The 23,595-nt window shown below is 38.6% G+C and overlaps 2 protein-coding genes across 5 annotated transcripts in view; one reads left to right on the top strand and one right to left on the bottom strand.

Moving 5' to 3' along the window:
* Fam210a (family with sequence similarity 210 member A) overlaps positions 1-10,056 on the bottom strand; it is a 27,393-nt gene extending 17,337 nt beyond the window's left edge. Inside the window, exon 1 of the mRNA XM_010638990.2 lies at positions 10,046-10,056. The gene's annotated coding sequence lies outside the window, so the exon portion shown is untranslated. The remainder of the gene's footprint in view (positions 1-10,045) is intronic.
* Rnmt (RNA guanine-7 methyltransferase) lies at positions 103-22,104 on the top strand. Of its 4 annotated transcripts, none has more exons than XM_010638991.2 (11): positions 103-192; positions 2,065-2,500; positions 4,272-4,404; positions 5,846-5,971; positions 8,259-8,371; positions 9,763-9,944; positions 13,166-13,330; positions 16,622-16,739; positions 18,311-18,412; positions 19,469-19,502; positions 21,636-22,104. In XM_010638991.2, the coding sequence occupies exons 2-11, from the start codon at positions 2,102-2,104 to the stop codon at positions 21,671-21,673; spliced, it is 1,410 nt and encodes a 469-aa protein (XP_010637293.1). In that variant the 5' UTR covers positions 103-192; positions 2,065-2,101; the 3' UTR covers positions 21,674-22,104. The 4 variants fall into 4 exon arrangements, with proteins under 4 accessions (XP_010637293.1, XP_010637295.1, XP_010637294.1 ...); XM_010638993.2 differs by having other exon boundaries at positions 150-568; XM_010638992.2 differs by having other exon boundaries at positions 150-275.
* Positions 22,105-23,595: the final 1,491 nt, after the last annotated feature.

Below are 23,595 nucleotides of genomic sequence, written 5' to 3' on the forward strand. Positions count from 1 at the left end.
GCCGCGCCCACCAGCAACGTGCTCCAGCAGCCCCGCTGCCCGCGCGCAGGGAACCACGGGACTCGTAGTTCCGGCGCGCAGGATGTGACGTCCACGCCGGTGTCGCGGACGAGAGCTCGTCCCGGAAGTGACACCACAAGACGCGCGTGTCGTGGCCCGGCGTTTCCGCAAACAGTCGTGGCGGTTTCGTTGGTGAGTGGAGCGGTTGCGCGCAGGAGCGTCGGACTGTGCGCCCACCGAACCGGATGGGCGCTGCTCTGAGGTGGCCGGGCCAGGTGTGGGTTCGCGGAAGGTTGGAGCGGCTCTTCGAAGCCTGAGCCGAGCCCGGCTATCGGACAGCGCGCGGGTCGTGGGCTGAGGGCAGCCGGGCGAGGGACCATGGAACGCAGAGACTGGCTGGTGGATGACCGTGGTTCGGTTCGGACGGCAGCCAGCTCTAGTACCCTTTGCTCCCTCCTCGAGGATTCTCGGGAGACAGTTCTTCTCTTTGCAATATTTTAATTATTTCCTTTTTTGTTAGTTTTTTTTGCGGTGCTGGAGGTCCAATCCTGGGCCTTGCTCATATCAGGCAAGCGCTTTCCCAGTGAGCTGTTCTACTTTCAGTTTTAAACGTTCTTGATAATCACTGCAGTCGTCTGAACTACTCTGTCATTTATTCTGACCGGTTATGTTTTTTAAATTTTACTTATGCAGGAATAGTAGCCTGTGTAAAAAAAAGTTCACTTAAATCCTTAAGATAATTACAGCTAAAGATAATATGTTACATTGCTTTATTTTAATGTAAAATAAATGTTTTTCCTTTTAGGAACTAAATGACAGAGGAGGCGAAATAAGCATTTGATAATTCGGTGATTAATTTATTATTCTGCAAAAAATTTACTTTTTTTCTGATTTATTTCTTCCTATTTGGTACCTCTTACTATTTTGTTATCTCCAGCTCTGGTTAGTGAAGGCTAGTATCTCTTCAAATGTCTGGTTTTGGTGGATTGTTTTTAACTCTTAGGCAACTTGACTTTTTTTAATGCGACAAAGCTTTTTTTAAAAAAACTTCTCTTCATAGTTTTCAGTTTTGAATTTAATCAGAATTTACTGAAGTTCACAGTTTTTTTTTTTTTGCTTTTTCGTCTCTACTTAACTTGAATAATACAGCCTAAAATTTAATAGTGTATAGGCTTTAGTCCTCTTGACGTAATTCACAATGAGCTCCTCTGTAATATGAGATTGGTCACTTTACTGAATAATTTACTAGGTCAGCCCTAGTAACAAATCCTGTCCCATAAATAGTTTAGTTATTTCTCGCATTCATTTTACATATAGGCCTAAGAACATATTAGGGACGGGATTAGTAGTCATTGAAAGGCTGAGTTTTGAACTTGTCTAAAGCCATTTCCACTGCCCTTTTTACCTAACTGGAATACCCATTATGAAGTAAAGATTTCAGAAGTTCTTGTAAATTTTTTTCCCTTTCTTGATTCACTTAGTCCCTTAGCAAAAGGAATACCTGTTTTCCGTGTTAAGTATTTTAGTATAATGAACTTAGTAATGTTTTTTGTTTTCTTTGCTTTTGTTTTGATTGAACTTGAGACCTTGTGCTTGAGAGGCAGGCACGGAACCACTGAGCTAAATCCCTGGCCCAATAATGTTTTTGCTCTAACATTTTTGTACAAAAGGTACACATAAATTGGGGAAAAGAGTAATTTTTTATTTAATTCTTGAGTAAGCACCATTGCTTACTAGTGGAATATGTGCACCTTTTGGGTATTCCGAAGAATTTTGGGTTTTGGGATTAGGGATGCTCAACCTGCATTTGTATATTTCCACTGCATTTATCAGTTTTAATGACTTCTGTGAATAAGATTATAGAAGTGTTGGAAAGTTATAATTGACACTACTAAATATTCAGAAATTCATACAATATACATGTATAACACTTTACAGTGAAATCTTTAAAAACTATTTTTTGATCACTGAAATTAAATACAGAATACATAATTTCTAGTTAAATTTGCTTTAAAGTCTTTGCATTAGTATTTATAAGTAATATAAAAATTTTTGCCATTCCAGTGTTGGTTTATGACGTTTTACCATCAATTAATCAGAAATGGAAAATTCTACAAAAGCAGAAGAATATCAAAAGATGTCTTTTAAAGAAGTGAAAGCATTAGTAGATGGTGAAACAAAGTCTTCACTCAGTATTAATGAAACCTCAACAGCTTCTGGGGCTGGACTTTCTGAAAAAACTCCTGTCTGTGAGCAAGTGGACATATCAAGAAGCAGAAAAAAGTTTGAGGATGGTCTTGTAGAGGAAAGTTATGGGGAAGATACTCCATCCAAGAAAAGAAATCTTGATGTTGAAATTGTTCCAGAGGAAAAAGGTTCAGGTGATCCTGACAGCTTTTCAAAGAAAAGAAAAATGGAAACTGATAGTGTTCCTTCTACAGGAGACAGCATTCAGGAAAAGAGAAAGCTAGAACTCGATGATGTTGCTGAAAAGCAGAAAGTATGTGGAATATATTTTATTTGTAATACAGTATATCAGCTGGAAACGTGAAGTTATACTGGTTTTTATTTTTTTATTGTTTATTTTGGTGTTTTTGAGTCTCACATGTAGTTGAGACTGACCTGGAGTTCACTGTATAGCCCAGGCTGGTCTCGAACTCACAGCAATCCTCCTACCTCAGCGTTCCAAGTGCTGGGATTAAAGGCATGAGCTGCCACGCTGGGCTATACTGGTTTTTATACAGTCTTAATCAGATAGAATGTTCTGTTTTTAATTCAGACGGCCTTAAGACACAGTAGGCTTTTAACTCTCAAAATTCTTATTAAGGTGAAACTTGTGCTAATGAAATAATTATTATTTTATTTCATAATTCTTTTACAAGGAGTTTGAAAGCCAGTTTTTATAACTTGTTTTTTCTTAGTGTTTAAAGAAGGATAGGTGGGCTGGTGATTTATCTCAGTCGTGCTGCCACCTGCCTCCTAAGTGCAAGGTCCTGAGTTTGATTGTCGGTACAAAAAAGAATTCAATTAAAAAAAGACAGGAGTGTGAGGTCTAGATATTTTACCCTTTTCCTTTTTAAATTGAGTGTTCATCTCTTTTCTGAAGTAGTTATGATGGTCACTTGAGCTGATAAATTTCAAAATCATACCCAGCTTTGTGTTCCTTTATTAAATGAATTAAACTATGATTGTTTCCAACTTACCAGTGTAGTTTACATACTGTTTTAGAGAAGTGGATGCCAGAGCCTGGTTTAGCAGGAGAATTATGAAGCAAGGATAGCAAATCATTTGCTATTGGAAGTGATTCTAGGCAAAATCTGGAGTTGGTTTGAAAGAGTACTTGAAAGAATGAGAAAATTTTGCTGTCAACTCTAAAGAGGAAAGTGGCAAGTGGGCCAGGTTTTGTTTTCCTTGTAGCAAAGGAGAGCTGTATTTTAAATACAGTTTTAAAACTTCTGGCAGGTTTTTTCAGGTAAAATCTTACTCTTAAACCTGAACTGTAAAACATATAAAACTCACTTTGGTTGAAAAGGGAAGTGAGGGTATTTTGGGGCCCTTCACCTACCATGGAGTTTTTATAGAATATCTAGAGTAGTATAGAAAGAAGATGGAAAACTGTTGGATTAAATTAATAGAATAGAATAGAAGTCACTGGTATGGAACACAGCCTACTAAATTCTAATCCTTTTATATAACTTTTTTTTTTTTTTTACAGTACTGGGAATTGAACACAGTGACTGCTGAACTACATCCTCAGATCTGTTTATTTATTCATTCATTTTTATTAGAAGGTCTCTTTTTAAGTTGGCCTCAAATTTTTGATCCTCTTGCTTTGGCCTCCCAAATAGCTGGGATTACAAGGGTGCATCACCATACCTGATTTTTTTTATTTAATCCTCATATCAGTTTTGTAATACTAATTTAATAAACATGGTAACACATTCTGTTTTCTTCTTGTAGGAATTCCCTCTACTGATTGTCATTTATTAAATTGTCATTAAATCAGAACTCTGGGAGAGTAGTAGTTTTATTAAGCATGACAATGACACTAAAATTATACAGATGAAAAATTAAGATAAATGTTAAATCTGGGTTATTTTTCATGGGGAATATTAGAAGAGCTTTGCTTTGGAAATAATTTCTGGGATCTCTGGGTTATGCTCAGTTTATTTCAGTAGTGTATTATGCTTTGGTAGGTCACATTTTCTGGGACATTTGTTTTTCTTTAAACATGATCTGACCCTTAATTTTGGTCTCTCTTTTATTTTCAGAAGCTAGAAGGACATAGCTCTGCAGTGGCTGCCCACTACAATGAGCTTCAGGAAGTTGGTTTGGAGAAGCGTAGTCAAAGTCGTATTTTTTACCTAAGAAACTTCAATAATTGGATTAAAAGTGTCCTTATTGGTATGATAAATTTTTACCTTTTAAATTTATTAATTAATTTGTTTTTTGTGTGCTGCTAGGCTTTACCCAGGGCCCTGCCCGTGGTGGACAAGCACTGTGCCACTGATCTATAACCTTAGCTCCTAGCTTTCATTTACTCACTGATTTTTTTCCTCCTCAGTATTAACCATGTATCAAACTGTTGCATCTGTTATTTCTTACTCATTTGATGATCAAACCTTGACTTTATAAAGCTAGAGCCAAATTTAGGCCTTTTACTATTTCGTTGAGTACTTTGGATGTTAATGAGTGATTAATTGATACTAGTGAGACTTCAAAGGCAGAGTGCTTCTTTAGAGTGAGAATTAAGGCTAGCTAGTGCTACTAAGTAATTATTTCAGTAGGCTAATGTCAGCACAATGGCACTTTGTTGGATTGAACATTTGGATTTGATTTAGTCAAGAAAATGGTCAGTGTTATGATTTTTATCTCTGGGCTTTTAGTGATTTAAAATTGATGGCCCACTGAACTTATTCTTCTTGTGTGGTTTTCTTGGGAGAAATAGCATTTACTTTGAGGATTGGTGAAGACATCAACTTTTTGGAGTAAACATCTATGGAAACTCACCTTTGAAGTTAAAAAGGAAGTGAGTGGAAAAAATATGACTTAAATATAATTATTGCTTTATATCTAGCACATTAAGTAGATGTGCTTAATTATACATACTAGAAAGTATAAAGTGCCAATTTTGAATATTATCTACTAGTTTTGTTGACAGTTTAGTGATTTTTTTCAAAGAAAAATAATGTTTTCTGGGAAGTATTAGGAATAACTAAATTCAAGTACATTTTGTGTTTTAGTGTTAAAACATGTTAAAATATGGTTTATCAGACTGTCAGTTGTTACCTAGGATAAACAAGTGGCTACCTTTTAGAGTATTATGGAGTTTTTAATCTCTGTTCTTAAGGTTCTCTGTGCATTCTGCTTTGCTATTCTCAGTTGAAGCAGATAACTTACTGGATTTTTCATGCTGTATCATTTATTCTTATTTTTTAATTGAGGGTTTTTAGTCCATTTTACATTTGTTATTTTTGTAATGAGAGAAATAGGTAGTTAGCTAGAGAACATTTGGCAAAATTCTCTTTCGTCATGTGATAATAATCTCCTTCAGCTGATCCAGTAACTCAGCGAGCACTTTGCTGCCTGCATCTCTTTCTGATGGTAGAAATGGTACAGTCATTCATGGCACAGTCGTACCAGTGTGGTTCAAGCCAGTGGGGACATGTTAATGATACATGATAACTTTAACTTAGTTATATAGTATTTTGAATTTCACATTAACTATATAAATAAAAGTAATAAATTTATGTGGCAGAGGTTAGAAGGTTGTTAAAGGTAGCTGTTTGTGCTTTACTAAAAATGAATAATGGGTAATTTATTATGACTAATTTTTCTCTTTTAGGGGAATTTTTAGAAAAGATACGACAGAAAAAAACCCGTGATATCACTGTTTTGGACCTGGGATGTGGTAAAGGTGGAGATTTGCTGAAGTGGAGAAAAGGAAGAATTAGCAAGCTGGTTTGTACTGGTAAGATAAATATTGGTATTGGAGAGGAGAATAGTTGTGATCAATTAAGTGAATAGGAAATAAGGGTTTCTTTACCATCATGATGTTAGAATATCTTGTGGCAAGTTTTCTGGGGGCTGTGCATGACTTGTGTGTTTTTAAAAACTAGTTACAGGACTTTGCTGGTGGCTTTGTAATACAGGTAATGAGGCTGGGATCAGTTACCCTTCCCGAGAAAGGCAGGAAGCTATCAGAAATAACAGGAGTCATATCTAAAGGACAAACTTGTTAAGTTTTCCACTGGCCATGATACGAATTCAGACATCCAAAAGAATAGTGATTGATCATTAAATAAAGGAAAAGACCTCATTGGTCACACTTGGGGCTCGCTGAAAGACTTACTAGTATGAAACTCATAAATGTGAAGAGAGAATAAAACATTTTCTTACCTAACATAAATAATATGTCAGGGTAGCCGAGTGGTTGAAACAGGAAATTCCTCTTTATTGAAAATTCATAGTAAATAAATGGAGGAGGAATAATAGTAGATTAGAAAATTAGTATTTTTCACCTGCAATAATAGATCCAGGCAACAATCTTAAAAATATCTGGAAGCCATAAATGAAAGTTTGATGGGAACTTGAAAAGAGAATGAGTTAAGCATCCTGAATACACAGACCCATCTGAACACTGAAGTGGGACTTGCAGGTGTCCTATTCTTGTAATGTGATGAGTTAGAGGAAGAACAGCAGCCACCTCCAAAGTATTGTCCCATTGTGTCCATCAGCAGTTCTCTTTTTATTAGTGGGCTCTTGCTAAGTAGTTGAGCCTGGCATTGAACTCATGGCAGTGTACCTGCCTTGGCCTTCTAAGTGCTGGGATTACAGGTGTGTGCCACTATGCCTGGCATCAATCAGTTCTTAAATCTTTTGGTGTGATGAGTCCTGAATATGCTTAAAAGTTATTGAAGGCTAAGACATTTTTGAGTATCTGTTGGTACTTACCATAAGAGAAATTAATGCTGAGAATTTTAGAGATACATTTTTATTCGTTAAAATAAAATTTAGAATACTGGCACTTTTTTTCTACTGGTCCTTTTAGAGTCTGGAATAATAGACTAGTAGATTCTTAATTGTTTCTCATTAAACCTGTTATAACATTATTTTGTTTGATAAGTGACTATAAAATGAAAGGTATTTTAATAGCCTCTTCAGGTAATTGTGGATGTTCATCTTTGATTCTACATCAAAAGTCAACAAATGGTGGTTGCTTAAAGGTTAGTTGTATTATGCAATCTGAAGCCTATTGATAAACATTTTGTACTGCATTATACTAAGTTCCATTGGTCTGTCTTGTACTTCCTGCATGGCTTTGTAATGTTTGGAAAATACTGTTCATACTGAAGTAATGCAAATCTGTATGTTGACACCAAGAAATCACATTTTTTTAGTATCACCACTGATCAGAAAAGGCTTTAAATATGGGGAAGATATTCATCCCATGATGCGTACATACAAGTTATTCAGAATTGGAAATTTCCCTTGGGAGTCATATTTTAGCAGCAAATACTATTGTTTTCCTTAAAACCGCAACATTCATTTTTGAAAAAATATGTACCAGATACTTCTGAATAATGATAGTTTGTCATTCTTTCAAGTCAAAATGACTTTCTGTGAAGGGTGGCCAGTCCAGCTGATGTTGTCCCCTAAGGAAATGTCACACCTTGTTATGTAGCAGGAGGATTTTTTTTCTACCTCCCATTTTATCACGTGGGCTATTAAAAGACATGTTTTCAAGAGTTGGTATTGCATCATGTTCTGCTTTGTTAAGGGTATTCCTAGGTGAAACTGACTTTTTCCCATGAGTCCTATCGGTGCTGTGGAAGTGCCTGTGTTACACCCACCATTGCTTTTGCATCACAGTGCCACTCCCAAAACACAGGATAAAGGGCAAAACATGGTATTATGAAAATAAAAACTTGGTGTTTCCAAAAGTAAACAGCATACAGTGTTAGGTTTTATCATCCTTCACTTGGAATCTAATCTTTCCGCCTTTAACTTTGAATAGCATTTATTAATCTTGCTGGAACTTTTCTGGTATCAGTACCTGTAGGAAAGCTTTTGGTTCCTTTTTTTAAAAAATAATAGAGCCTTTGCATTCGAACAGACACTTTTGTTTTAACTTTTCAACACTGGGTTTCATGCCAAGTTTATCAGTTGAGATCCATGTGTGTAGATTTTTGCCCTTCCACGTTGACAGTCACTGACACCCTTCCAGCCATTGCTGATGTTTCTCCTTCTACTTTCAGATATCGCCGACATTTCCATCCAGCAGTGTCAGCAGCGGTATGAGGATATGAAAAATCGTCGTGACAATGAATATCTTTTTAATGCTGAATTTATAACTGCTGACTCTTCAAAGGTACAGAGATTTTTCTTTTTGTTTTTTAAATCAGCTTTTTTGTTAAAATGTGCTTTGAAACATTAAAAATCTTAGGACATGCATTTTAAGTTTCAGCTAGAGACTATTATCACAGGTTCCCCTCATCAATCCACTGGGTACTTCTGGGAATTTGCTTTTAATAATTTGAGTTATTGAAATCACTTTGTTGCTTTTTGGTTTAACAAAATTTATTTTCTAGTATAGTAGTCTCTCAGGATCTGCAGGGATTGGTTCCAGGACCCCCACAGATGGAAAACTCCAAAGATGCTCAAATCCCTCAAATAAATGACACAGTGCAGTGTTTGTAGGTATCCTGTGCACATCCTCCAGTTTCTTTGTGTGTACTTATATACTTACAGTATTGTCCTAGTGTTGGTGCCATGTCGACTGTATTGTTTTGGGAGTAACGACAGGGAAAAATTCTGTACAAACGTAGTCTCTTTTTCCTTGTATTTTCAACTTGCAGTTATTTGAACCCACTGATGCAGAACCTGAGGGTACTAATGGCTGACTGTATTTTGAACTAGAACTGAACCTAATGATATTTTGTTCACCATATAGATTATTATTAATCTCCAAACATCAGAATCTTTCTGCTTTTACCATCATCAGTCTGTTTCTGAACTGTGTGTTTGTGGCTGAGGATCACACCCAGGCCCTTGCCTATGCTAGGCAAGCACTCACCATCTAAGTGATAACCTGTGATCTGGATGCTCATTATCTGACCTGTAGCTCATTTAAAATTGTAAATACCTTTAATCAACTTGTAAATACTCATTTTGCTTGCAGTTTTGAAAGTGAAAAAGAAGTGTAATATATTGCTAGAAAGTTGGAAACTTTTAAACATTTTTATTTTAGATGCCAATGTCGAAAGAATCAACTTTAAATGTCATATCTGATGGCTTCATTTGTTTTTTTTTGGGGGGGGTTGAGACAGGGTCTCACTATGTAGTTGAGACTGACCTGGAACTCACTATGTAGTCTAGGCTGGTCTTGAACTCACTATGTAGTCTAGGCTGGGCTTGAACTCACAGCGATCCTCCTGCCTCAGCCTCCCTAGTGCTGGGATTACAGGCATGCACCACCACACCCAGCTAGATGGCTTCATTATTAAACATTTCAGAATCCTTAGGTTTTTAAATTACCATCAAAATAGGAATCAGAAAATTTTTAAGCTAGAACAAAAATAGTTTTGTTATGCCCCTCATACACAGCAAAGGAAAAGAGAGCTGAAGACTGATGTAAAGGATTTATTGATGGCAGGTCTTATCTACTTTTAAGAACTCTAAATTCTAGGAATTAATTTACCAAAAAGTTTTCATCTATGCTATAGTTGCTTCAAAATATTAATCCATTTTAATTTTTTTCAGGAACTTTTATTTGATAAATTTCGTGACCCAGAAATGTGCTTTGACATCTGCAGTTGTCAGTTTGTCTGTCATTACTCCTTTGAGTCCAGTGAGCAGGCTGACATGATGCTCAGAAATGCTTGTGAGAGACTCAGCCCTGGGGGCTACTTTATCGGTACCACTCCCAATAGCTTTGAACTGATGTAAGTACTTTTAAATATATTGTGGTTCATAGAATTCATAGTATTAAGTAGCAAATGTTTATCACGCAGTTTATAAGGCACACTATATTTAGTCTTCCAAGCGCCAGCCACGTAATACACTGTATTTGAGTAGATGCTCAAAGATCTAAGGTGAACTCTTAAATCTTATGTATAAGTTGGAAACAGGTTATGCTGAGCCAGAGGTGGTTATGGTACGAAAGTTGCTCATTAAATACTGAGGCCTGGAGACTTACCATCCTAACTTTTCAGTAGCACTGTTTGTTATATTTTAATGCATTTCTGCTGAAAAGTAGCTTGAATCTAATTAAAAAACTAATCAGGAATTGAAAATGTAATTAAAAACTTGCCAACAAAGAAAAGCCCAGGCCCTGATGGATTCACTGCTGAATTTTACAAGACATTTAGAGAAGAACTACTACCATTACTCTTCAAACTTTTCAATGAAATTGAAAGAGAAGCTATACTTCCAAATTCATTCCTGGAAGCAAGTATCACTCTGATTCCCAAACCAGAGAAAGATACAACCAAAAAGGAGAACTACAGACCAATCTCCTTAATGAATATAGATGCAAAAATCCTTAATAAGATACTAGCAAACAGAATACAGAGGATTATTAAGAAGATCATCCATCATGACCAAGTCGGATTTATTCCAGAGATGCAAGGGTGGTTCAACATACGAAAGTCAGTGAATGTAATACATTATATTAACAAAGTCAAGGACAAAAACCATATGATCCTCTCAATAGATGCAGAAAAAGCATTTGATAAAATTCAACACCCATTCATGATAAAAACCCTGCAAAAAATTGGAATAGATGGTCTATACCTCAATTTAATAAAGGCTATTTATGAAAAACCATCAGCCAACATCATATTGAATGGCCAAAAACTGAAAACCTTCATGTTAAAATCAGGAACAAGACAAGGATGCCCACTATCGCCACTTCTCTTCAATATAGTTCTGGAAACATTAGCCACAGCAATTAGACAAGAGAAAGAAATTAAAGCAATAAAGATAGGAAAGGAAGAAGTTAAACTATCATTATTTGCTGATGATATGATACTCTACATTGAAGATCCAAAAAACTCCACCAAAAAACTTCTAGACTTAATTGACAGATTCAGTAAAGTATCTGGATACAAGGTGAATACCCAAAAATCAATAGCCTTTCTATACACAAATAACAGACAGACAGAAAGAGAAATAAGGGAAAAAATTCCTTTTACAATAGCATCCAAAAAAATGAAGTATCTAGGAATCAATCTAACAAAAGAAACAAAAGATCTCTACACTGAAAACTACAGCACTCTGAAAAAAGAAATCGAAGAGGATATAAAAAAATGGAAAGATATCCCCTGCTCCTGGGTAGGAAGAATCAACATAGTGAAAATGGCCATACTACCGAAACTGCTATATACATTCAATGCAATGCCAATTGAAATTCCAACACTATATTTCACAGAACTAGAAAAAAGAATCCAAAAATTCATTTGGAACCACAAGAGACCTAGAATAGCAAAAGCCATTATAGGCAACAGTCACATGGCACCAGGTGTAACAATTCCCAATTTGAAACTATACTACAAAGCCACTGTGATAAAATCAGCATGGTACTGGCAAAGAAATAGGCCTGAGGATCAATGGAACAGACTGGAAGACACAAAAACAAATGCAGATGTACTCAGCTACCTCATCTTCGACAAAGGAGCTCACCATCCTCAGTGGAGGAAAGATAGCCTCTTTAATAAATGGTGTTGGAAAAACTGGATATCAACCTGTCACAGATTAAAATTAGACCCTTATCTTTCGCCATGCACTAAATTAAAATCCAAATGGATTAAAGATCTAAATATTAAAACAGAAACATTAAACTTGCTGGAAAGTAAGTTAGGCAGAACTCTGGAAGACATTGGTATAGGAAAAGACTTTATGAACAAATCCTCAGTAGCACGGGAACTAGCAGAAAGAATCAACAACTGGGATCTCATCTTACTAAAAAGCTTCTGTACTTCAAAAGAAACCATTAGCAGAACTAAGAGACAATCTACAATGTGGGAAAAAATTTTTACCAGCTGTACCTCAGACAAAGGACTATTATCAAGGATATATAAAGAACTCAAAACAATCAGTCCCCCCAAATATAAAGACCCGATCCAAAAATGGGCATCCGAAATGAACAGACATTTCTCATACAAAGAAGTGAAAGCAGCAAGAAAATATATGAAAAAATGTTCCACATCACTGGTCATTCGAGAGATGCAGATGAAAACAACACTGAGATTCCACCTCACCCCACAAAGAATGGCTGCTATCAAGAAATCACACAATAACAAATGTTGGCGGGGTTGTGGGGAGAAAGGAACCCTCCTCCATTGTTGGTGGGAGTGCAGACTAGTGCAACCACTATGGAAATCAATATGGAGATACCTCAAAGAGCTTGGACTGGAGGTTCCATTTGACCCAGCCATCCCTCTGTTGGGTATCTTTCCAAGAGAACTAAAAGAATCATATCACAGAGAAGTATGTGCACCCATGTTTATAGCGGCACAGTTTGTAATAGCTAAATCTTGGAAACAACCTATTTGCCCATCCGTTGGAAACTGGATAAAGAAGTTGTGGTTTTTCTATAAAATGGAATATTACTCAGCCATAAAGAGCGAGAGAATAGATTCATTCATAGGAAAATGGATACATATTGAAGATATACTCCTAAGTGAAATAAATAAGTCCCACATGTGTAAATACCAAATAGTTTCCCTGGTGTGAATATTCTGCAACAATGCATAAGATTCTAATAAGATTACTGACATTTAGAAATGGGAGGAAAGGAGCTAAAGGTGTAGGGAAGGTGTGATACGTAGGGGAAGAACAAAAAGGGAAAAGAAAAAAATGTGAGAGAATGAAAAGATGAAAATAAAGTGTTTGTAGATGGGGAGGGGAGGGGGGGGTGAAGGGAGGGTAGAGGTAAGGGGAAAAAATGAGAATCAAGACTTGCCATGTAAAGGTACAAGATCCCAACAATGAATGTAACTGTACTGTATCCCTAAAATGTACGAATAAACTCAATAAAATTAAAAAAAAACAAAACAAAAACTAATCAGGTGTCTTTTTAAGTTGTATCATTTAGTTTTTTAACATACATAATCTCATCAGAGTAAGTATGATAATCACAAATGTAATCTTTTTATTTTGATAGAAGACGCCTTGAAGCTTCAGAAACAGAATCCTTTGGAAATGAAATATATACTGTGAAATTTCAGAAGAAAGGAGATTATCCGTTATTTGGCTGCAAATATGACTTCAACCTGGAAGGTGTTGTGGATGTCCCTGAATTCTTGGTCTATTTTCCACTGCTAACTGAGTAAGAATGTCATTAATCTCCTTTTCTTTTTCTTTTTTTGTCTTGTAAGAAAAGGAAAAAGGATGAGTCGTTATTCCTACTGATTCCATATTTAATTTTGGGGTTTGTTTTGTTTGTTTGTTTTGGTACTGGGATCAAACTCTGGACCTTGTGCTTGCTAGGCAGGTGGTGGAACCACTGAGCTGAATCCCCGGCTTGGATTGCATATTTTAAATGGCACCCTAAGAAGTCTAATCTTGTAAGGAAAGATGGTAACCCCAGGTCCACCATTGGTACCGTGGGCCTCTTAAGCCTTGCTTAATTTTCTTTCATTTCTGGAAATTATTTCACCCTGTGGATACGAAAGGAATCAGTTGCCTTCACCTTGCTACAGAAAGTACTAAACCTTGCAAGTAGCAAAAGCTTTTCTTTAAGTGACTGCTACTAACTTTGGTAATATGAAGTGACTCTTTGTAAATCAGGTCCTCCTATTTTGATAGAGGTAGGTGTCCAAAGTTTACTTTTTTAGTAGTATCTTTGATCTGCCTCAATCTCACTAGCAATGTTGATAGAAGTGTAGTTCTGCTTCTGAATTCTTAGTTTTCCTGGCAAACTGTAGACATTAGGAAGAGTTGGGGGCACTGGGCTTTATCAGATAAGGCTACAAGGCCTTGTGATACACCCTGGCATTGGGGTTTCCCTGCTGAGAAGAGGATGAGAGGCCCATCATGGCTGATGACTCTTGATTTACTGCTTTTTAAAAGCAGAAATCTTACTTTGGCTATTGACTGGGAAGGGCAAGAGCTTTATTGTTTAGTTTTGATTGGTGATTATTTGAATTGGGACTCATCTTGTAAAATGGTGGATATAACAATAGCATAAGAAAGCCAAGTAACGTTGTGAGTGAAGCTGGGCGTGGTGGCGCATGCCTGTAATCCCAGCATTCGGGAAGGCTGAGGCAGGAGGATCACTGTGAATTAGACCTGGGTTACCTAGTGAGTTCCAGGTCAGTCTCAACTACATAGTGAGCCTGTCTCAATATGACTCTTGATTTACTGCTTTTTAAAAGCAGAAATCTTACTTTGGCTATTGACTGGGAAGGGCAAGAGCTTTATTGTTTAGTTTTGATTGGTGATTATTTGAATTGGGACTCATCTTGTAAAATGGTGGATATAACAATAGCATAAGAAAGCCAAGTAACGTTGTGAGTGAAGCTGGGCGTGGTGGCGCATGCCTGTAATCCCAGCATTCGGGAAGGCTGAGGCAGGAGGATCACTGTGAATTAGACCTGGGTTACCTAGTGAGTTCCAGGTCAGTCTCAACTACATAGTGAGATCCTGTCTCAACAAACAAACAAACAAACAAACAAACAAGCATTGTAAGGGAACATGAGGAAAATAATATGCACAATTTTATAAATATGTTATTTATAAAATTAAAATATATGTATTTAAATGTTATTTAAATTAATGAACTGGAAAAACGTTATTACTGAACTTCGTAAAAGAAACAATTAAACAGTTGTTTGCCATAATGTTTAATATGTTAGCTTTGTGGTTTTGGTTCACATAGTTGATGATTTTAGTAAGCCCAAAAGAATATTTTTTTAAATGCTAAGGAATCTTTTCTACTTACATTGTCTAATGATAAACTTATAAAGTTAGAAGTCTTGACATTAATATCTAATTTTTAAGAAATTTATTTATTTTTGTTTAGAGGAAAATTATTCATTATAACAGCTATTTGGTGAGATAGAATCGGAAAATGTATAAAGGCCCTTTTACATTTCATTAAAACTGAACAAAAATATAATCAGCTTTTACTGCAAAACCTAACTTGGGTTCCTTGAAATTGTGACATTTTTGCATTATCAAACTTGGTTTTACATCTGAAGCTGTTTGTTGGAGCTGTGTGGAATAGAAGAGACTGGCCTTTGCTCGTGCTGTCTTTCATGGAGGGCTGCCTAAAAGCCCTGCCTGTCCCGTGTTCTTCGCACACCAGCCCCTCAGCTCACAGGTCCCTCCTATGCAAGCCTTCCTTTGCCTTGTGAAGGTTGTTCTCTTCCTCCATCACTCTTTCCCTGCCTCCTGAAGCCATCTCCTGGCTCCCTCATGTGGTCAGCAGACCATGCTTTTACATTTGGCGGATGCGTTAAGAAAAGCGCACCTGAGTGTAACGGGAGGCCTAATGCAGTGACGTCTTCAAGAGGACACCTGGAGAGAAGAGGTGTTTCGGTCAGGATGCACAGGATGAGTGGGAGGTGGACAATGGGAACGGACAGTGTGTGAGGTCCCAGAGTGGGACAGAAGCAGAAGGAAACCGCTGTGACTGCATCTTAAGGAGCCAGGCACCCAACTTCATGAATGGAGGCCGCATCCCTGGCAGATGCCGCATTCAGAGCTTTTGAATTGTGTGTCTCAGGTTGGGTCATGATATTGACCACACTTGTATTTTTGGAAGCTTAATCTGCATTTGAAACATTTCTTGAGGGACTTTAATATTAGAAGGCAGGGAGCAAGTCAAGAGATTCCTGGAGTGGCATGGCCAGCCAGATGGTGGTGGCCACTGGAGCAGGATAGTGGCTGACAGAGTAGGAGGTGAACTTCTTTTGGAGAACTTGGCGTGCTGTGGACTTAGAAGAGGGAGATAGGTTTACTGCAGTAATGGAGAACAGCAAAAACAATCTTGTAAAGTTGAACCTTGGACATGAGAAGTTAGAGAATGTCTTTTACACACATGGGACAGGTCTGATAAGCAGTGGAGTTAATGCATGTGACCAAAGAGAGCAGACCTCCTAGTGTAAGGATGATTACCCAGACCCAAGAATTCAAAACCTGGGATTTAGAAGTTAGGTAAAAAACAAACAAAAAACCCAGCTTTGTGTCACTGCAGAGAACCAACCCAAGATGTAAGGTAAAAATGAAAAGAATATGGGAGATGCAAGTGAATCTTTTAAGAAGGAAATTGGCAGCTCTTATCTGTGCAGCTCTGGGGGATGAAATAGAATAGAACGGAATCAATTGGAAAATGTCCCCTCAACCTTGCCGCATCTTACAGTTCCCCGAGGCTGGCTTTCATTGTACCTCCTCACCTGTTAGCTGTGCAGGGAGAGCTGTGTGCTGCCTCTGGGATTTAGAATGTTTCTAGTGTAGGGTGATTGCTTCTCATTTTGCATTTCTTTGTTGTCCATTTATGAAGGAAATGGTGGCTTTTTTAGTTAAGTCCAGATGTTGCTGTTGTTATAGCAAAGTAAGCTATTGAGGAATCATAACCGTTTGGAAGTCTTTTCACTATGTAATCTTTTTTGAACAGAATGCTGAAAAAGTACAGTATGAAACTAGTCTACAAAAAAACATTTATGGAATTCTTTGAAGAAAAGATTAAGAACAATGAAAATAAAATGCTGTTAAAACGAATGCAGGCCCTAGAGGTGAGTACTTAGAAAATGTGAAACAATCCCAAATCATAGTGAACATGTTTGGCTCTTTTTGAGTTCCTTCTAGGGCTGTTTAGGTACACTCTTTGGCTCCTAGGAAGAGCCAGACCCAGATATTTCCATGGCTGGTGTTCAGTAAATATCTGGTAGGTGAATGATTCAGTGGTCTAATCCTGTTTTCTGAGAGGAGCTGCTTTGAAACAGGTTTTCCCTTTCACTGACAGTAGGGCTGGAAGATGCTGCTCTGTATGGTTCCTGGCCTCACCCTGCCCGTGCCTGCTGATTGCTCTCCTGTGCCTCAGTTGTGACAGCTGTGGACACATATCTGCTGGGTCATTTACCCCCAATTGAGAAGTGCTTACTTGCTGAGCACATCCATACTTTAGAACCTTCCTGGCTAGGGTCCATGCCAAGCTCGACCACTCGTAATTGTTCTTTGATGACAGCCAAGACGTTAGTCCTGTGGAGTGTGCTACTGAAACCTGCTGTCCTGGACCATGCACAGTGGGGAAGGGAGACTTGCAGCACACAATGCAAGATTGCTTTTCTCCTCTACCCAGCAATGCTTAATCGAAGAGATCTAAAATAACCAGCTCATGTGTTTGTTACTGACCAGAATCAGATAAAGAATTACACTCCTCAGATGAGCATTAAACTTCAGTGTTTATTTGATTTAGAATATCCTCTGGTACATTAAGCATACTGTGTCTTAATTGCTCTGATTACTCCCTGAAGTGGGTAGAGTGGTCACTTTTCATGACTTCTAAATGGCACTGGGACCTAGACAAGACAGTGAGTTGTTCAGAGTCACAGAGCTGTTAACTCTATAGTCTTTGCTTTCATAGATGGTAGTCAAAAGTTCCCCGTCAGAGTTATAGTGGGAAGATTTTCTTTAAATCTTAAGTTGTCTTTTGAAACCTGTAATCAATAAAGTGATTGTGTTTCCTATATCTTAGAACTAGGAATAGTTGTTGTATTAAATATTTTATGTAACTTCTGGTTTGAGTTATGTATTAGGGAAAATATTTCTTCATACAAAGAGAATTGACTGTACTTAAAATGGGTTAACATAACACTGGATTTGAAACAACAGTTTTTTTAGTTATTTTCCTTCTTGAACCCACATCTTTTGTTCTATCAAATGAGGTTCTCTGTTGACTTTTTATATTATTTATAATTGCTGTTTATAAGGCCATTGAATTACCATCATATTAATACTTAGCTCTTAATGAATACGTTCTTTAAGCCTTCTGTTATAACAAGCAGCTCTTGACCAGCATTGGTGTATGCTGCCAAATGACCACCTTTTGTTGTAATTAAATTGCACAGTTTATTTTCATGGTGTGTGTTCCAAGACTGTGATAAAAGCTGATCATAGTAGTTACTTTACAACATAATTCTTGATCTTGCCCTTTTGTTTCCATATTTCAAAAATGTGTTGCTTGTAGTCTTGAAATAATGTTTAGAGTTTATTCTTATTTTATTTCAGTGGTTTATGCTGTTCAATTCTAAATTGTAAATTTCAGTGTAATACAGTATCTTGACTGGGAATTTTGCTTCCCCAGCCATACCCTGCAAATGAGAACTCTAAACTTAACTCTGAGAAGGCAGGTGACTACGAGCACGCAGCGGCATTCATGAAGAATACTCAAGTGAGATTGCCACTGGTGAGTTTTCATTTTTGAAAATATTTTATAGGGAATGGAGACAAAGCATGTTATATGGAGATTTCAGAGGTTGCTTGTTTTTCATACTTAGGCTCTCTGAATTTCAAATCAGATGTACAATAGTCTGTTTCCCTTAATTTCAAAAGACTTTTGATGCCATGTTGCATAGAATAAATTTGTTTCCATGAACCAAGGGCAGAGTGCCACGTCTGAAGCGTATGTACAGTTGGGGGAAAGCAAGAGGCTTGTGTTGCAAGGGTCCCTGCTCTTCAAGCCACAGGTGACTCAGTGTTCCAAGGTAGAATTCAGAGCTTTGTGAACTTCAATGGGGGAAAGGTACATCTTCCTTCTAATTTCTGTGTGAAAGTTCACCTCTTACAAAATTATGATGTGGGCCGGGGATTTAGCTCAGTGGTTCCGCTGCCTGCCTTGCAAGCACAAGGACCTGAGTTCGATCCCTAGTACGAAAAAAATAAAAATAAAATTATGTAACCACGCCTGATGTCAGCTGTAGCTGTGACTTTGTCATCAGTAGAAATTATTCTCATGGCATACTTCACTGATGTCCTACAGCAGTGCTCATATTGGTCAGTTCTTCAGGCACTTAGGTTCTAGAGCTCCCGTGGGCTCTTGTCACGTAGATGGCATGTACAGTGCTGCCTACATGTGAACATGTTGAAACGTTTTAATATAATTCATTTTCTTTTTATCATATGTATTGACTTTGTGGCTTGTTCAGAAAAACATGAGAATGTTAGTCATTTTCCAAGTTAAAACTTTAAGGTGGATGCCTCTTTCAGTCTCTCCCTCTCCCTCTCTCCCCTCTTTCTGGCTCCCTCTCTCTTTTCCCCTCTCTCTCCTCCCTCTGTCGGTGAGGGTGAGAAGGCGTGCTGGAGAGAAGGTGGCATTCCGTTAGGCCCGGATCACAATTCAGTAAACAGTAAAATACGTGCATTCAAAGAAGCCAGGGGGTGTTGGCCACCTCAGTCCACAGTTGAAAAACAAGCATATGCTTATTTCCATATTGAATCTAACATTTTCTTTTTCTAATTTCAGGGAACCCTGAGTAAATCAGAATGGGAAGCTACAAGTGAGTATCATCAGTGCAGGCTACCCGAGAACTCGTTAGGGTCCTGGAGTTTCTCTGGCATGTTTCGGGTTGTGTGTGTTTACGCACTGTATGCCTTTGCCCCTGTGAATCTAACCCCCTTTCTTGCTCAGCTGTGTGGTGATGAGGAAGCCATGCAGTCTATGGACCAGGAACTTGTGGAGTGTGTTCACTGCCTGCATGTCCTGTATGCTGTCTCCATCTGGTGTCTGCCTTGGCTTTCCGTTGGACTCAGTGGCTTACACGAAACTTGCTGTTTTCCTAATCAGAGCTGTGCTGTGCTGATGCTGATGTGAGGGTACAGTGCTAGGTGCTGAGTGAGGCAGCAGGAAGGGGTGCAAACAGGCAGGATGCGAAGGCCTCGTGGAGAGCCTGAGGCCTGGCGGGTCTCCAGCGGAGCCTCACTCGGGAGGATCCCAGTCCTCATGGGGTGCCTTGGGGCTCGTATGTCCCTGTGTTTCTGTGTACCCCATTACCCCTGTATGGTTGTTTGTTGCGTATGCTGATGCACGAGTGGCAGAGACAGACTATTAAATAGACACTTAAATACTGGCATACATAAAATTCTGTGAATGGACTTCAGAGGATAAAAAAGCAAACAAGTCTTCCTTGTATAGTTTAGGAAGAAGTAGACACCAGTAAAATGTACTCCCAGCCAAACTTTTAAGTGCAACAGGTGAAGGAGAGTGTGATGAAGTGTGAAGTCTGAGCAGGGACACAAGTTGGTAGCACCGAGTGTTGTACACTTACTTGGTGGTGCTGCTGGAGCTGGGTCTCTGCTCTGACACACTTCCTGAGCACACTGTGGTTGTCATATGTCTCCCGCAGGTGAGGGAGCAGCCAGAGAACCTGCGGCCAGCCCAAGGCCATTATTTTACCTCATGGAAATCCTTGCTGTGAGCGGACTTTGAGAAGTTTAGTGGGTTGCTGACTGCATCTCAAATCATACTCCAGCTTTTGGTAAAGAAGGTGACTGAGCCTCCGTTAGGACAGGAGGGTGCTGAGGGCTGGTTTGCAGTGGCTTGGGATGGCTAGGTGGAGTGAGCAGGGTGGCACTGCAGGAGAGCACTAGGTAGGCCTAGGTGAGTAGTCTTTGACTCTAGAGCTGAGAGCCTCTTCTGTGTATGTCAGCCTGTGCTGACAGCCAGTTATCTCACTGGACAGAGTGAAGTGGTCAGTAAGGAGTAGCTCAGCGCCGTGGCCCACATAGTGTCTTGTGAGGTTGGTGCAGCACTGCTGTATGGGATGGATTGAAAGAGGGAAGGCTTGGGAAGCTGTCTCAGTCCTTCATCTGTGTGTCCCACCTCAAATTCAGCTCCGCTTATGTGGCCTTTGTCTTGATTGCTATAGAGTATCCTAGTGCATGCCCTGAGCAGCTTAATATTTTAAGAATTAGTCACCTTCCAAAGGCGTTTCTTGCCATGCAGTCTGGGTGTCTTACCAGATGTGGCAGGGTAGACTTCATATGATGCACACTGGGAATCTTGTTCCCTACCCGTTTGTGTGGCGTGCACTGCCTGCCTTGTTGGAGGCACCACCTTTAGGGCTGGCTGCTTGCAGAAGCATCACCACCATGGCAGGTACCCAGGTTCTTTGAGCATCTCTTAGCCGTGTTCCTTTCCTTGTCAGCAGCCCAGCAGCGGTGAGGTAACTGAGTGGATTTTGCTTTGTCATGTTATGTGTTCCTCATATTTATTCTAATTTTACATTTTGTGTTCCCTGTATAAGTTAAAAATAAACGTTAGTTTTAAAGTTTTTCAATAGAAAACTTAAGTTATTGCTTCTTGTTATGCAATAATTCTACCTCCTTTGTGCCACGTAAAAAGATTTGAGTCATACAGTGCTTTTTAGTTTTCTTTGCTTTTATACTTTTAGGTTTTCTTACCTTACGCCACTGTTGGGGATTTTGAGAGCAACTGAATTGGCATTTCCATGGCCTGCATTTTCTTTATTACACTAGATAGATACTTGTTTTAAAGTAAACATAAATGATTCCATATCTGCCTAAATATGACTCAAATAATAGAACTTTTAAAATTAACGAAGTGTTGAGATTGTTGTGTTGTCACTCTGGGGATGTGAGGAGCTAACCTGACTCCTTTGTTTCCTCCCCAGGTATTTACTTGGTCTTTGCCTTTGAGAAGCAGCAGTAAGTTCGCAGGCACTGGGGCAGCTCCGTCCTGTGCAGATTTGAACATCCATCTCAGACTTGACAGCGATCTCTGTGCATTTTAATCATAAATTCTAAATGTGCAGGCTGCTCTTGGAAACTAGTATGTCTAGCATTTGCAGTCTGTGATGCATCAGCTTTGCGTGTGTATATAAAGATGAGTTGGGACCTTCATCTTTAAAAATTTATTTTTTAAGTAATGTCCTAAGAATTCATTTGCCTCTACTGTATTAACTCATAAAAGTTATTGTGTGGCTTGTTAAAGCAGCTGGACTTTCCACAGTGCTCCAGTTTGTTAAATGTGTTTACAGTGGTCCTCTTCCTGCAGCTGTCGACCTGGTGATAGAGCACTCACTTGTGTGTGGGCTCGTTTCCACAGTTTTGTCACAGTAGTTTTGTTTTTTTTTTTTTTTTTTATTTTTTTTTTTTTTTTTTTTTTTTTTTGAGGGAGAGGGATATGGGGGATCAAACTGGCCTTGTGCTTGCGAGGCAGGCATTGGCACCACTGAGCTAAATCCCCAGCCTTCACATAGTAGTTTTAAGACTAAGTGGATCGTGTTATGTACATTTGACTGTAAATATTCTGTATATATTGCTATAGTTTTAATGATTGTCATAAAAGTTACTTAGCTAGAATTTCTTGTTGTATTTCTGTATAACTGTTTGCTAATATGCTGCAGTTCTGGGATTGTTTAGAACATTGAAATGGCAGTGTAGAGTTATTTTGGGATTTTTCTGGCTTTCTGTTAAGAATTTTCAGCCATAGCAATCATTGCACTCAGCCATTAGGAGTGTTACTAGGCACCACGCCTGCCCTCTTCATGAGCAGGGATGCCGTGGTGTAGCTTTTCTCTGGATTTAATGACACCCTTTCCCATAAGTCTGCTTGAGTTCAGACTGATACATGTGTCTGCAGCAGAGTATGGACTTTGGATTAGTCCTGACTGATGTTAGGTTCAGGTTACTGATGCTGAATACCTACTTCAGCCCAGAAAAAAGTGCTTCATCTTCCTTTGTTATATCCATGCTTTTGCACAGTAGGAGCCATTGTCTGATCACTGTTTTGGATTTTCATTTCAGAGTCATTGTTATAATTGTCATTAAGATTGGCATTTATGGCCAGCCTTGGTGATAAGCACCTGTTATCTGAGCTACTTGGGAGACCAAGGCGGGAGGGTCCCAAGTTTGAGATTAGGCTGGGCAACTTAGTGTACCAAAATAAAAATTAAAAAGGCTGGTAATGTAGCTAGCTCAGTGGTGGGACACTTGTCTCAGTCTCAACTCTTTTTTAAAAAAGTCAGTTGTGTAATTGACGACAGCTTCTTCAGAACTGATGATTATAGGAACTGTTATCTTTACATTATGTCAACATTTAGGAAACTTGCTGGTTTTTAGTACTGAAAAACTTTCAGAGCAAAGTGATTATTCTTTTTTACATTACTTATTTAAAGCATGGCTTACAAAGACAGTTGCTTTCTATAATACTTGTTTTTTGTATCTTTTGGTTGCTCATGGTGTTAGACTAGCAAATTTGAGTAGCAAACTTCTGGGTAGCTGCCAGAGGTGGAGCAGGTGGTGGTGCTGGAAGGGGCGCTCTTGCTGGCTCACTCCAGACAGTTGCCAGTGTGTGTCTGAAAAGTTTGGTAAGGGCAGAGAACACTCTCATCCCATCCTGTGCTGCTGTGTCACAGCCTCAGTTAACAGGTGATAGGTGTATTTTTAGTCTTGTGTAACTCTTTCCACTCATGGGTCATTTCAGAGAGAAGAATCCACCAAGGGATTGAGTAATTGGTGGTAAAACAAAGCAGAAAGAAGAGAAAAAGTGGAGTTACTTAGGCTTTCAATGTAGAGAAAGAAGTGCTCTGGGCACAGTGCCAGCTCTTGTAGGTGCCGCTGGAGTCTGTG

Source organism: Fukomys damarensis, unplaced genomic scaffold (genome assembly GCF_012274545.1).
Source record: "Fukomys damarensis isolate Sample0158 unplaced genomic scaffold, DMR_v1.0_HiC HiC_scaffold_30, whole genome shotgun sequence".
In the NCBI taxonomy this organism is placed as follows: domain Eukaryota; kingdom Metazoa; phylum Chordata; class Mammalia; order Rodentia; family Bathyergidae; genus Fukomys; species Fukomys damarensis.

Coding starts and splice junctions, on each gene's coding strand:
- Rnmt (XM_010638991.2), top strand. CDS start 2,102: ATGGAAAATTCTACAAAAGCAGAAGAATATCAAAAGATGTCTTTTAAA. Junction 16,740..18,310: donor AACGAATGCAGGCCCTAGAG/GTGAGTACTTAG, acceptor TTGCTTCCCCAG/CCATACCCTGCAAATGAGAA. Junction 19,503..21,635: donor ATCAGAATGGGAAGCTACAA/GTGAGTATCATC, acceptor TTTCCTCCCCAG/GTATTTACTTGGTCTTTGCC.